General features: G+C 41.4%; 1 protein-coding gene across 2 annotated transcripts in view; it reads right to left on the reverse strand.

Annotated features, from left to right (window-relative positions):
* The window catches only part of KAT6A (lysine acetyltransferase 6A), a 71638-nt gene extending 56911 nt beyond the window's left edge, over window positions 1-14727 (reverse strand). For both annotated transcript variants that reach the window (XM_060276428.1, XM_035117427.2), the window contains exon 1: window positions 13802-14727. In XM_060276428.1, coding sequence (XP_060132411.1) covers window positions 13802-14404 — 603 coding nt within the window. In that variant the 5' untranslated portion in view covers window positions 14405-14727. The remainder of the gene's footprint in view (window positions 1-13801) is intronic.
* Window positions 14728-15127: the final 400 nt, after the last annotated feature.

A 15127-nucleotide genomic window follows, 5' to 3' on the forward strand; every position in this document is an offset into this window, starting at 1 on the left:
CAAGCATCTTGAACAGGGTTACCCATTTGCTACCAACTACTCAGCACCAACATTCAGGTTAAGTTACAGAAAGTGAGGGGGGGGCAAATCTCTTCAGTGGTAGTGGGAAAAGGATACCCTACTGTTCCTCTGTAAGTTGTTCTTATTTGCAAATCCTAGCAAATATATCCAGGAAAGAGTTACTAGCCCACAAAAAATATAGTACAGTAGTCAACTTCTTCACATATATCTATGGCTGTTATTTGTGATACACTGACAGCTTGAAAGGATCACTCACCAGATTTACCTGGTCTCACTGGCCTGAACAAAACTCTTAACACATGAGAAACCATGCACACTGGCTGACTTAATCCAGTCTAGCAACATTACTGTAAATGCTTCTGTTGACAATAAATGGTTTGTGTATTACAGCCCCCTGGGGATGGCTTGTTCTGTGGTCACCAACAGTCACATTAATAGAAAGTCCTAAGCAATAGGATTTTATTCAGCATACTGGTTCAGGTTAATTTGCAAGTTTTTGTGTTTAGCTCCTACCAAAGTTGTCCCTAAACCCAACACTTTCTGAGCAGCTTTTTAAAAAATATATACCTCCACTGCCACCAGCTTCTACATTTTTGCAACATAGTTTGGCCTTTCAGACTAAATGCCAATGTGCTGCCATCTGCTTTGTTTAAAATTCCAACCAGGCCATGTTTGTTGCTTTGCTTCTTGTCACTATTATGGAAACTTGTGAAAGGGTGCCATTTACACAATATGATAGGTTTTTAGGAACCATTTCACCTGTTCACAAATCCAGTGAAACAAATTCAGACTAATTTTCTGGCACTGGGGTTTCCAGAGTTGCACACAGATGGCGGCCATCTGTTCAGAGCCATGGCTCCCCTTGTCAGATAAAGGAGATGAAATACAGCAACTCCCCTAATCGTGCTCCAGCTGCGACAGCCCCTGCTCACACGGGCCAGGTCTCTCCTATCTAATTACACTACAGTACTAGCCACCACAAATCATTTCTATACTGGCTCCACCCAAAATAAACCATTCCATAAACATGTCTACTTTCTATTAGATAGCTTTTGGCTCCAAAGTTTGTTTATGAAGTCTCTGTAGAGGAAAAGCAGCATTAATCATATGGACAAAGGCTGAAGAGACTATTATATTTATGTATCTCCAATAAGTCAACTTTCCAGGGTGTGGGGGAAGATTTTCAAAGCATCTTTCCCATAACAAAAAAGTGGTATACAACACAACACAGCAAAGTTAAAATAAATGAAAAGAGCAGGAACAACTTCATTAAAAAAATTATTACAAAAACAAGACAGCAGCAAAAACAGCAGCAGTGGGATAAATCAACAGTTAGTAGATCGTGGTGACAGGAGAGACTCAAGACATACTTCAAGCAGGAGGATATTGCACAATGTTGGTGCTGTGATAGGCCTTGCTTTACACTGGAAGGCCGACCCATCCAAGCCTTCGCAAAAGAAAGAATCTGAATTAAGTCCCTCACCTGCAGAGCTTAAGTGTGATGATCTTCACACAGGAGTAATCATTTCCTGAAATAACCAGGACCCAGGCTACTTAGGACTTTAAAGGCAAAACTAAAAACCTGAATTGGGCATGGAAGCAAACAGGCAGGCAAGTGCAGCTGTTTCAGAGTAACTGAAGCAAACAACATTCTGCACCAGCTGAATTTCTCAAGCCATTTTCAGTGGCAGTTCCACATAGAATGCATTGCCAAAATCTAGCTGGCAAGGCCTAGGTTTCTCTGGTAAAATTAGCTAAAGATGATAAATGGCACTCATGGCGACAACCACAAGTTGGAAATTTAACAATATCCCCAGACAGTTCCCAACTCATCAACCCAACAACAACTGCATGCAAAGTTTATAGACATCATACTGCATATGGAGCCAATATAAAGGAAAAATAGGAAAAAATAGATTTGAACATTATCAAGTTTACTGATAACACTGAAGCTCATCTCACCCAGAGATTTCATGTGGACAGCTGCTGAGGGGGAGGAATAAAAGGAACCACAAAATCTGGACTCAATCTTCTGAAAAAGTACAGAACCACTATAATGCAATGGCCCCAATCTCCAGTTTAGAAGAGTATTGGGATTAATGATACATAACAGGAAAGTTGAAGAGATTTAGCAAGGTCAAACTTCTGTCCTGACTGCACAGGTTGTCAGTAAGCTTATTGGGGCAGCTTTGTTCCCAAGAATGTAATTCACTCTTTCATTACCACTTAAGAATTATTATCAAGCTTTGGAAAAACCCATGAGAGACTAGTCTTTACAGATTTTTACTGGTTATTTAAGTAAACTTTCAGCCTGAAAAAGGGTGGGGATCCACTTCTTCATTTCATCATCCCAACTGTCCAAGTCAATAAACTCAGTGTTGTGTAGGGCTATTACCTGCCATTCCTCAACAGAGCACCTGCCCAATGCTGTGCTTCAGCTGCCTCCAACAGAATCCCACCAGGAAGGACACAGGGCTCCTTTTCCTGCTGCCATCTTGTTTTAACACAGAAAAGCAGACTTTCGAGCCTTTGATGAAGTTCTTGAGAGATTAATGCAAAAATGTTAATATGTACTCAAGCTCAGGTTTCATTTAGATTTATAAGAGACTGATTCCCATCCACCCAGCATCTGATTTAAATAAGTCGGATGCACAACCCACCCAGGGTAAATGCTTAGTACCAGAGTCAGTTTAATTTCCATTTGCTTTTGCTTTTGCCTTGAGGAAGGCCTCCAAGCCTCATCAGGAACCTCCAAGTCTGCTGTAGGCCTTCCAATTAGATCTGCTTTGTCTAGACTTAGAGAAGCAATCCGAGTTTGTTTTGTCTTAGTTTAACTGGGAAAACTCAGCTTGTCTCAAAAGTCAGTTCAAGTGAATTTAATTGGGTTTACTCACAAGTGGGGATAGGATTGCAGCCCTGTGCCATGATATCTCTTGGCATATCCCCTATATCAGGGAGCCAACCCCCAGCATTATAAATGAAGATATAAATAGCTTGTTTACTTCCTGTGCTAAGCAGCATTAAACTATACTCCTTTTGCCAAAAGGAACTGTTGCTGTAGTCCAACAGAATAATGTTTAGTTTAACTCAATCCTCCTAAATGACCCACCAAAAACTACCAGTAAAGCCAAATAAAGAATTTAAGAATATTGTTACTGTTCAATATTAATATCTATATATATAAAAATCTAGGCATTGCGTGCGCAGAGATCACAGCCTTTCTCCGTAACCGCTCCTGTGGACAAAGCTTAAGTGACAAGTCAAGAACAAACCCTGGCTACAGTTCATGGTTTGTCTGGAATGAGACAAACCACAGCCCAGTTTTGAATGTTAATACTAAGCCTAACCATAGTTTAGCCCCAAAGAAATGGGAGTGCCAGACCACCATATCTGTCTCCTGAGAAAGTTCTATGAGACAAGAAGCAACAGTTAGAACTGGGTATGGAACAACTGATTGGTTCAAAAATGGGAAAGGAGTACGACAAATCTGTATATTATCTCCCTGCTTATTCAACTTATATGCAGAATACATCATGCGAAAGGCTGGACTGGGGGAATCCCAAGCCAGTATTAAGATTGCCGGAAGAAATATCAACAACCTCAGATATGCAGATGACACAACTTTGATGGCATAAAGTGAGGAGGAATTAAAGAACCTCTTAATGAGGGTGAAAGAGGAGAGCGCAAAATATTGTCTGAAGCTCAACATCAAAAAAAGTAAAATCATGGCCACTGGGCCCATCACCTCCTGGCAAACAGAAGGGGAAGAAATGGAGGCAGTAACAGATTTTACCTTTTTGGGCTCCATGATCACGGCAGATGGTGACAGCAGTCACAAAATTAAAAGACACCTGCTTATTGGGAGAAAAGCAATGATAAACCTAGACAGCATCTCAAAAAGCAGAGACGTTACCTTGCCGACAAAGGTCCGTATAGTTAAAGCTATGGTTTCCCCAGTAGTGATGTATGGAAGTGAGAGCTGGACCACAAAGAAGGCTGATCGCCAAAGAATTGATGATTTTGAATTATGGTGCTGGAGGAGACTCTTGAGAGTCCCATGGACTGCAAGAAGATCAAACCTATCCATTCTGAAGGAAATCAACCCTGAGTGCTCACTGGAAGGACAGGTTCTGAAGCTGAGGCTCCAATACTTTGGCCACCTCATGAGAAGACAAGACTCCCTGGAAAAAACTTTGATGTTGGGTAAGATTGAGGCCACAAAGAGAAGAGGACAGAGGACGAGGTGGTTGGACAGTGTTACAGAAGCGACCAACATGAATTTGACAAAACTCCGGGAGGCAGTAGAAGACAGGAGTGCCTGGTGTGTTCTGATGCATGGGGTCACAAAGAATCAGACACAACTAATCTACTAAACAACAAACCAGCAGGGAAGGAGTGAAGCAACCATGATTTGTGCTGTGAGTGCCTGCACATTCACACTTAGCCATGGTTTGCCTGAGTGTTACATGTGAAAACCAGTGTTAGAAAAGCTATTGTTATGAGAGAGAAAAACAGAATCGCTAGTCACCATCCTCCCTCCCCCTCCCCAATGCAGCAGCACTTCCTCTTTCTTTTTTCGTAGAGAATTCATTTGGTTCTTTTTGCAATTTGTGGTATTCGGAGGGTTGTAACCAGCCATAGCAAAACAGGTCGTACACAGAGCACATTGAGACTTAAGTTTAGGCAGTAACACTCGGTGAACTTGATGGCTGAGTGGGGATTTGAACCCGGGTCTCCCACGTTCTAGTCCTACAGCCACTCTAACCACTACAGCACACTGGCTCTCACTAAGGTGAACTATTTTCTTTCAGTTTGCAAAGTCACAGCTTCTGTGATAGGTGGAGCTGCCAGTGAAGGATATTGTCTCACTCTGTCCATTCATCCCCACATAACGTGATTATTTTCAAAGTTCTAATGTTTTTATTACTTTAAAGAAAGCACTTCCTTGTGTAAATACGGTAGTACAGGAGCACTTAAGTCCATTTCAAGATCCTTGGTATTTTTTAAGATTTGCCCCCACTGCACATTACTATAGCAGCTGTAGTGTCTTAACTCCATGAGTGTAGATGAGAGGAAGTCTGTGGGAAATGTTTGCTACCCTTCTATATTAATAACTAGGATTTAGCATGAAAACCCTCATACATTTATACAAACCCTAACATGTCATTTCTTCTGACATAAAAAATGGGATTTCCCTAAGAAAAACACTTTATTCACTTCCAGTTAAAAAAAACAGTGCAAGTAATACTGACCATTTGCAGTTTGAATTATAAATGTTGATAGGTCATATTGAAATCCCTTTCACTTAAAAGATCATACAATTTCACACACACCTCTTTCTTCTACAGTCATACCTCGGTTTAAGTACGCTTCGGTTTGAGTACTTTCAGTTTAAGTACTCTGTGGAACCGTCTGGAACGGATTAATCCACTTTCCATTACTTTCAATGGGAAAGTTCGCTTCAGGTTAAGTACGCTTCAGTTTAAGTACACACTTCCGAAACCAATTGTGTATGTAAACCGAGGTACCACTGTATTTCTAAAAGATTATATTTCATAGAATATGCACCAGTTTAAAAGGTGTTTCCCACACAGCTGTTCTGTTTCTCCAAAGCTACTATCTTCCTCTCCCCCCAGTTCATTTAGCACATTAAAAGGCTTCCTGAGGAGCAGGCAGAAAGGGAAGGCTTCAGTCCAAGGACAGTCACAAACCACAAGACTGGAAATATCAACTTGGTCACTAGGTAGTGCTCCAGAGTTACAAAAACAACAACAACTGGCAACCCATTAATTTCGAACACTGGTGAAAATGGTCCACTGTGCCTGATATCTAACAAATTTTACAAAAATACTGAAGAGGAGACCTATTTGAAGCAAGTTACAGCTACTCTCTATTAACTTAAACTATTACTTTAAATAATAGTTAAACTGTTTCCCAGATGACAAATTTTAAAATCAAAGTGTAGCATTAAGCTAAAACCTCTTATCAGTGTCATCAGGATCAAAAAGTATTTACCTAATGGTTCTGAAGACCTTAAATGGAAATTGCCTTACCACAATCCTAAAGCTGGCCAAAGTCTGGCTGAGCATCCTCAGGGCACAACATTAACCTGCACCCCCCACTGGCACCCCAACACTTTTGCACTCAGAGGAGCCCTGCTATGCCTGCCTAAAGTCATATGGGTGCAGCTCTACTGCCAATATTATGCCATCAGCAATAATAGGGAGTATCATATTGGCCTGAATATAAGCCACACTTTTTTTTCCAGATTCCAACCGCGAAAAGTTAAAGTGCGGCTTAAATTTGCGACCTTACAAAACTTGGCTCTTATGATATCACCCCCCTCCTGTCCTGTCTGCAGCTCCCCCAGCCTCCCCCAAAGCTGGCTAGGAAAGAACACAGGGGAGGGAGCACCACGGCACGGCTCCCCCTCAGCTTGTCATGCTGCCAGGAATGCCGGGAAGTGGCCCCCACCTGCAGCTCCCCAGCCCTTCCTGGCCATGGGGGGGGAGGGGAGAGGAGAAATTAAAAAATAAAATCAGGAGAAAGGAAAATGGGGAGCCCCTCCACCACCCCTGGGCCCAAGCAAGCTAGGAAGGGCTTTGGAATTGACAGTTCTCCTTCAAATTATTTACTAGCCACTGAACTTTCTCTGCTCACCTAGATTGTCACTTGGCACATAGTATGTTTGCCTCCACCACCCCTCACTTTCTATCACAAAGTGAAGCCGGAAGACTTCTCTCCAACATCATTGCCTTCAGAAACTCCTCTGGCTCCCAGCAAAAAGAAAAGAAAAAGAAAAGCAAGCCACCAGCTGCATAATCGGCAGTAGTGAATTTGGAGTTCCACTCTACCTCTGGCACTGCAGGTATAGGGGGGCAGAGATAAACAATATAAGCAATTTGCACCTAGTCATCAGACTTTCACAAATCAAGAGTTTTGTATAAAATAAGGTATCTGTCAAAAGTAAGTCAGAACTTACTTTTACATTACGTTAACATAAACATTTAAAAAACCTGAATTTTGCTGGCAGATCACATTATCCTTCAGAAATTTTGACCTTACAAGTGTATGCAACCTTGAATAAAAAACCAGAAAGAATAAAAAGATAAAAAACTTAAAATTCCAGATCTCCCTGACAAGACAGTGTGCTCTCAAAAATACTCCCTATAATCAACTGAAAGCAGAGAGAAAAAAATACTTGATATTTGTTGTTCCTCCCCACCCCCACCCCAAACTTCAGATTCCCATGGATAGTGGGTGCTATTGTTTCCAACTGAAAGGAGATAAATGGCTATGGGTAGACCATGAAGGAGCCAAACACATCTGGCCACATGGTTCTTCTCTGAGAATGGTCACAGCATCATCTCAAATGAGGAGGCTGGAGAAACCCAGCCAGATGGATTGGTATAAATAATAAAATGAGGATAAGGATGTGTTTTACAGGGATCACAAATTCAGATTCTGGGCAGTTCCTCCAGCAGTTTCTGTTGAGATCAAAAGTCAAACTCTAAAAAAAATCCCACTTGTTCAACCAGTTCTATGACAGGGAACGTTAGAAACACTGCTGCCTTGATATATCATTCACCTTTTTGCATTCAACAGACGCTACTAGAGTGGTGGACAAAGAATGAAATTGAAAGGCATAGGATGCACAATTGAACCCTAAAAACAGGGGTCAGCAAACTTTTTCAGCCATGGGCCGGTCCACTGTCTCTCAGACCTTGCGGGGGGCCGGACTATATTTTGGAAAAAAATATGAATGAATTCCTATGCCCCACAAATAACCCAGAGATGCATTTTAAATAAAAGGACACATTCTACTCATGTAAAAACACACTGCTTCCCGGACCGTCCGCAGGCCGGATTTAGAAGGCGATTGGGCCGCACCCAGCCCCCAGGCTTTGGTTTGGGGACCCCTGCCTTAAAATCTCAGATGGCAAAAAAGCAAACTACTGAGAAGGCTGCATCACAGAAAACACAACACACCCAAACTTCTGCACAATTTGCCACTGTTTCAAAACAGACTGCAACACTCAGGATACTACTGTACTGTACATAAACAGCATCCGAAATTAATTGGTCGCCAGTCAGTTTTGCGACTCAAGAGCGCCACCTAGTGATCAAGGAGTCCTGTGCAATATGTCTACAGATACAGTAGTCTGTATTCAAGTTTTCAGTTGTCAATGAAATCCCTTACTATGATAAACAGGAGCAGAACTTGAGGAATCTCTCTAAAGCATAAGCATCTACACAATAATTTCCTCCAAAGAATCCATGAATCAATAGTCATAGTTTTAAATAAAATAATACTTTCCTTGTATGAAAGCTATTCATCATTCAAAGTAGTCACAATATACCATAACTTCAGGTATTGCCATATCCAAATGTATCCAACAGCTACCAAGGTTTATCATGATTAAAATAATTCAGCTATATCCAAACAGCCTTAAAGGAATGTCAGGTGGGATTCTGTGGAACTAGAAAAATTCTGAACTGGTAATTACATCACCCAACACAGACACAAGAAGTCTCACAGAAATAACTTCCAAGTTCTTTTCTATACAACCAACACCCAACCGGTAATTCAGCCACACCTAAAACTTGCAGTATGTACTTACTGCTGTACATAGAGTTTTACTTGCAATTATGCAAAATTGGTTCCTCTGCCATTTATTTTCATAAAGTACAAAGTATTTAAAAAGCCATCCTTTTCTTTAACTAGGCATTTTAACCAAGTAGTTAGATTAAAAAGACAAGAGTGGTTTCAGCCTTCAAGGCTACAGTGTGAACAAGTGCTTAAAATGTCAGAGGTTAGACACCATATGAATGAACAAGGTTGTTATTCAAATAAATCCCTCTAAAACATTCAAGAACCACTACAGACAACATGTTCTATGAAACACTTAAGAGTATGGGGATTAGCATTACATCACTGGGAGACCATTGCTACAACATTTAAATATTTGGGTCTTGATATTGAAAAGACTACGAAAACAATTTACTGTATACAACTTGGGGGGGGGTATTATATACTTTGCAACTTACGGTATCAATAAGTCACCATAAGGATGTTATTTGCCTGAGACCAGCCAGTGAATTGCAGGGCTCAGGACAGAGAGTTAACCAAAGACCAGTGTGACTGAACTGTCTGTCCCAAGATATTGATGACTTTGACTTTTAGATTATCTTATTTTGGAGGGAATGTTTGTGTCTCTCAAAACACCTTTTCGCTAACATATGCTGGATTGCCAAATGTTTTTATCCCTTTATATCAGGCAATCCTTTTAAGCACTGACATGGTGCACCTACAACAGCATAGTGAGAATTTAGAAATAAAGCTGGCAAGAATGTACAAAAAAGTATTTCACTGTTGAAGTGGAAGTTAAATACCAGACAGCATGAAATATAGTTTACTTAAATCTATGGCATCACTTTGTTGAGAAAAAAAATCAATAAAGGGTTAGCATACAGATTTGAAACTTAGCAGGGATTTAGACATAGTCAGTTGGAAAGCTTTCCCAAATGCTCAAAAGAACTTTTTTGTGTGTGAATCTGTTCCCATGTTCAAAACCTAACCCAAGACAAGACATGTGATCCATTCTAGGTAAATGCTATGCTCTCACAGCCCCCTCCAAAGCATTTCTACTCAGAATTATTTCAGAACAGAATTCAACAGAATTTTTATTTCTAGTAAGATAGCTTGAAATGACTACCTTAGAAGTTCAGCATACCTACCACCCCGCTCCAGCTACCTCCCCTACATTAGCCACAAGCAGTTCCCCATCAAGCAGTGGCCCTCTCATTTCTCTCCATGGAATATTCAGCAGCTGTATTCCAGATATTTTGGGGGTGGGGGTGGGCGGGGTGGACTCCAAGGGACTCCCTCTGCGCCCAGAGGGAGCCTTGCAATCTTAGTACAGTCGTACCTTGGAAATCGAACAGAACCTATTCTGGAAGTCCATTTGACTTCTTCCAAAACTTTCGAAAACCAAATTGCAGCTTCTGGTTGGCTGAAAGAAGTATCAGAAGCCGCGGAAGCCCCATCAAACGTTCAGGTTCCAAAAAATGTTTGCAAACCAGAACAATCACTTCCGGGTTTGTGGTGCTTGGGAGCCAAAACACCCGAGTTTCAGGGCGTTCGGGATCAAAGGTATGACTGTAGTTACAAAGAGAATCAACTCTTTTTGAAATGTTACTATTGGTCTCATTGGTCCCTATCAACACATATGCACAATCCTGCATCACTCCACATTAGTTGCATTAGTTGCCTTAGGAAATGGAAATGGCCAACAGAAAAGGAATAGTGGATTCAAAATGCTGCTTAACCTTGGAGCACTCATTATTTCTCAGCCTCAGCTACCAGACAATATTATTATGGATGTAAAACTAGATAATCCCCTTCTACACCACCTTTACTCTTTGGAAGAAAGGTAGAGTACTATTAAGGTTTCCAAAACGAATGGGTGCACTCATGAGAGTGGACAGCCCATTACCACTGTAAGAACAGTCAGGAAGAATAGCCTCATGTCAAAAGCAACCCAAACTACTACAAATGAGGTCAATAGGGAGAACAGCTACTATGCCAAACTTTATAGACTTGCTCTGGCCTTCACCAATGCTGGATCACTGGATCATGTAATATCTTTTTCCTGCATCCCAATATTTACGATTTCCAAGATGACAAGTTTGTAGCATTATTGACTAACAGTGTTTACTCTATTTACCGGTATCAACTGAGTAAGACAATGGTCACCTTTGTACCTTAGTAACATATTCACATCACAACCATAGATTTCAAGCTTATATCTACCAAGAAGACCAAATGAGGATGGCAGACTATTTGAAACAGTCAACGAAATTAAGAATGACAGGACACCGTTTAAAAATTATCGGTGCTACACTTTACTTTTCATTTGCAAATAACCAATGTCTGCTTCATTTCTAATGAAGTATCTCTTAAACCAGAACATAAAGTACAACAGAAATCATATATTTCTATACTTAAGATATATACAATATCTAAATCTTGTATAACTGCATGTTCAACATGATTTTCCAAAGCCCACAAAAGCTAGGAACAGAGGCTAAAGACAGAAACTTCCTGTCTTAGGAGAATGACAATATCTGATATCAACAATAAATTATATGGTCACAGACCTGGCAATATAACTGATTCACAAAATCCCCAGCTTTTTTCCTCATCCCATGTGCTAAGTTCACTATAGTAAGTTACATATGACAATCAAAGCTCTTAATCACATCACTGTCAAATAGGCAAATACTTGTCATCCAATCAGCTTGTGGCTTAGCAAGAATGTGAACTCTAGTCTGCCAGCTCTCTGCACTAGACATGTCACTGTCTGCCTCATCATCCAAGATCAATTGGAATTACATTTATGGGTCCTTAGGTATTTCTAGACTTTCTAGCGTATATCAGCATTAAAACTTTCAGCTGTTACAATCACATTGCAGTCATACCTCTGGTTACGTTCGCTGCGGGTTGCGTACATCACGGGATACGAACAAGCCAAACCCAGAAGAACTGGAACAGGTTACTTCCAGGTTCGGCGATTTGCGCATGCGCAGAAGCGCCGAATGACGTCATGCGCATCGCAGAAGCGCTGAATGAGCATGCACAGATTCAGCGCTTCAGGTTGCGCATTGCTCAGGTTGCGAATGGGGCTCCGGAACGGTTCCTGTTCGCATCCAGAGGTACCACTGTACTGTAATCTAATCTTCCTCCCAATTAGGAGAAATGGTAGCTTAGGACTAGCTGATAGAATAAAGTACCTACCAGGTTTTTACTAGCAATAACAAATTTTGAGGAAGGAGGGGAAACTGTGTAACATAAAACTTGGTACACTATCGAAGAAAATGGTCAACTCAGAAAGTAAAACTACAACTTTGAAGTTTTCTATGCTGGCAAGTGACCTGTTTCATCCAGCAGTCCAGAGACGTGGTGATAGGAATGTAAGAAGGGCCTGCTGGATCAGGCCAATGGTTCCTCTAACCCAGCAACCTGCTCTCACAGTGACCAACCAGGGGAGCTGAGAATAAGAGCACTCTCAGAATCTATTACTGCCTCTGAATCTATTTGAATCTATTGATCTATTTAGTGGCAAAGCAAGAAAGCAGAGCCGATTCTGAAGGAGTGAGTTGCAATATTAACTGAAAAGTCAGATGATACAGCAAAGGGTATAAACATATTAATTTCTAATGTTAGTTATCTTATGGCTTTCCCAAACTTAGTATCAGGACGTGTTCATTTTAATGTAACAAATGTAAGAGGTCTCTATGATTATCATATTCATTATATCAACAGCTACTCATTCTTTAACATACAAACCCCTCCTTCCCATTTAAAATACACACCCATTGCATTTCCAAAGTTGCTTAAAAGCAGCTTCCCTCTCTCTTTCCCAGTGAGGACAAAACTTGAGAGGACATGGAAGGTCTTAACGATAAATTCAATACTGTGTATTTGGGAAATAAAGTATCGGTATACTGAAGTTATGAGGTTTATGATCCTAAACCTGATGTACACTATCTGGGAGAAGTTAAGATGAAGCATATTAACTCCACCCCAACTTAGCTGGCCCTCAGTTGGCGCTGTGGTTAAACCACTGAGCCTAGGGCTTGCTGATCAGAAGGTTGGTGGTTCGAATCCCTGTGACGGGGTGAGCTCCCGTTGCTCGGTCCCAGCTCCTGCCAACCTAGCAGTTCGAAAGCACGTCAAAATGCAAGTAGATAAATAGGTACCGCTACAGCGGGAAGGTAAACAGCGTTTCCATGTGCTGCTCTGGTTTGCCAGAAGCGGCTTTGTCATGCTGGCCACATGACCTGGAAGCTATACGCCGGTTCCCTCGGCCAATAATGCGAGATGAGCGCGCAACCCCAGAGTCGGTCACGACTGGACCTAATGGTCAGGGGTCCCTTTACCTATACTGAAGTTATGAGGTTTATGATCCTAAACCTGATGTACACTATCTGGGAGAAGTTAAGATGAAGCATATTAACTCCACCCCAACTTAGCTGGCCTTGAGAGAGTGTAAATAGCTTACCCAGTTCATGGACTTACACGGGCTGAAGAAAAGCCCTGCTGGGGAAAGTAACACCAGTACAAGGCAAAAGGGGGCTTTGTCAAGGGTGGGGGAAGCAGCTCATGATGATGGAGGAGGAGGAGGAGGAGGAGGAGGTATAAACTATGGTTTGCTGCATCCTCACTATCTTCATTCACTGGCCCTACACATAGAGCTCAAAATGCAAGTGTAATTTAAATTCACCCATTGGAAGAGGATAAAAGCCCCCCACCACACACCCTTCCCAACCAGGAGCAGTTAACATGTAGCTTAAAGAGGGACATCACATATCTGTCTCCCTGCGAATCTGCCTGGTTAAAATTGATCTGCTCTCCTCCAAACAAAATACCCAATGCTTGGAAAGAATAATCTATGCACCATAATATGCACAAGGCATATCTGTAGTGCTTTTAATAATGCTGCTTAAAACTGACAGAGCAAAACTGCCTTCTCTTAGTAATCCTTGCAATAGAGGTAAACTGGCATTATCTCCACCCCCCACCCCCACCCCCCACCGACACACACATATTGCAAATTGAAAGATGAGGGATAAGGCCTTGCCTAAAGCCACTTTAGGGTCCTCAGCTCATACTCTTAGCTAACAAACCAACACATTTACAAGTTACTTTTGTAAAAGTAATGTGGAGCACTGAATCTGCCATTCAGCACCCAAGAGCTGGTTAGCAAGTGGTTCTTACCTTATCTTTTTCATGTGGAAGGAGAGATACTGGAGGAAGACAAGAAAGAGATTCACAGCTCTCTTTCCCATCTGCATTTGTGGCTGCTTTAGTATTGAGTTGGTACAGAGGTCCATCTTTAAGGAGTCGCCCATGGCCAATTGCCCGCTTAACAGCCAATCGCAGTTGCTGGTGAAAGATGGAAGGGGCACTGCTTGCAAATAGAGCTGACACATCCTTCTGCCCTTTCAAAAAGCGTTCAATGTTCTTCAAGGATGAGCCACTGGACTCTGCCAAGCCCTCAACTGCCCGTTTAATCAGTTTATTCCAGTCCACGTTTGGTTTACCATCCAACTTTCCATGGTTTCGTGGTTTGGGAAGTGCTATTCGCCCAGGGTTATCAGGATCCTTATAGGAATTAAGTCCCTTATTGGAAACCTTTAATATGGTCCCATCTTTAACACTCAGTTCCAATTGCTCCAGAACTGTTTTTCGGTCCAAACCATGGGACGAAGACACAGCATTGCATATCCTCTCTTCTGAAGGGCGCTGTTTTTGCTTCTTGACCTTTTTAATTGCCTCCAAAATCCACTCCGTGTACAGCGGGTTAGCAAGTTTTACCATGATGAAGATTTCTGTATATCCATAGAGTCGTTATCCCTTATCCCTATACTGAAGGAGTTTCACAGAATGGGAAAACAGATGATCGGAGGATAGGGACCAGTTAACCATAGCATACACGTTGTTTGCCCCAAATTCCTTTTTCAAACATAAGATTTCCTATTTTCCATTAAAAAATATATATCCTGTTAGGAACCAATTCATATTTTCCAATGCCCCCCTCCAGAAAAAAAGCAGCAGGTGTATCATACAGGTGAGATGAATTCAGCACATCTCAATCCAGCTCTTTACATTCCCAATCTGGTATACAAGTAAATAAAATGGTACGCCTGAAAGAAAGAGAAAAGAGAAAACACGAGTTATTTGACTTTTTAACAAGCAGCTCCAAACTGTAAAGTTTTGCTAGCCCCTCAGCACAACAGCGGCAACATAGCTGTGTTAAAAAAGGAAAATGTGTCAAAGAATATTTGGTCTTTAAAAAATCTGAAAGCAATTAAAGATTTGGCATTTAAAATGGCAATGTATTGGGCCAATTCTTCAACAAGTCCGGACTTGAAGCAAAACACCATTTAGAAGGCACTAGCCACCAAAAGAACTGAGGCAAAATCATCCAAAAGTAGAGAAGAAAATCTCATAGAAAAGCCAGCTCATTCTATCTCCTCACCCCGGAAAGAGACTTGCAGGATTACTACCGGTACAAGAAAACAAGCTGGTTGGAGAAGTCAC

Source organism: Zootoca vivipara, chromosome 6 (assembly GCF_963506605.1).
Source record: "Zootoca vivipara chromosome 6, rZooViv1.1, whole genome shotgun sequence".
Classification (NCBI taxonomy): Eukaryota; Metazoa; Chordata; class Lepidosauria; order Squamata; family Lacertidae; genus Zootoca; species Zootoca vivipara.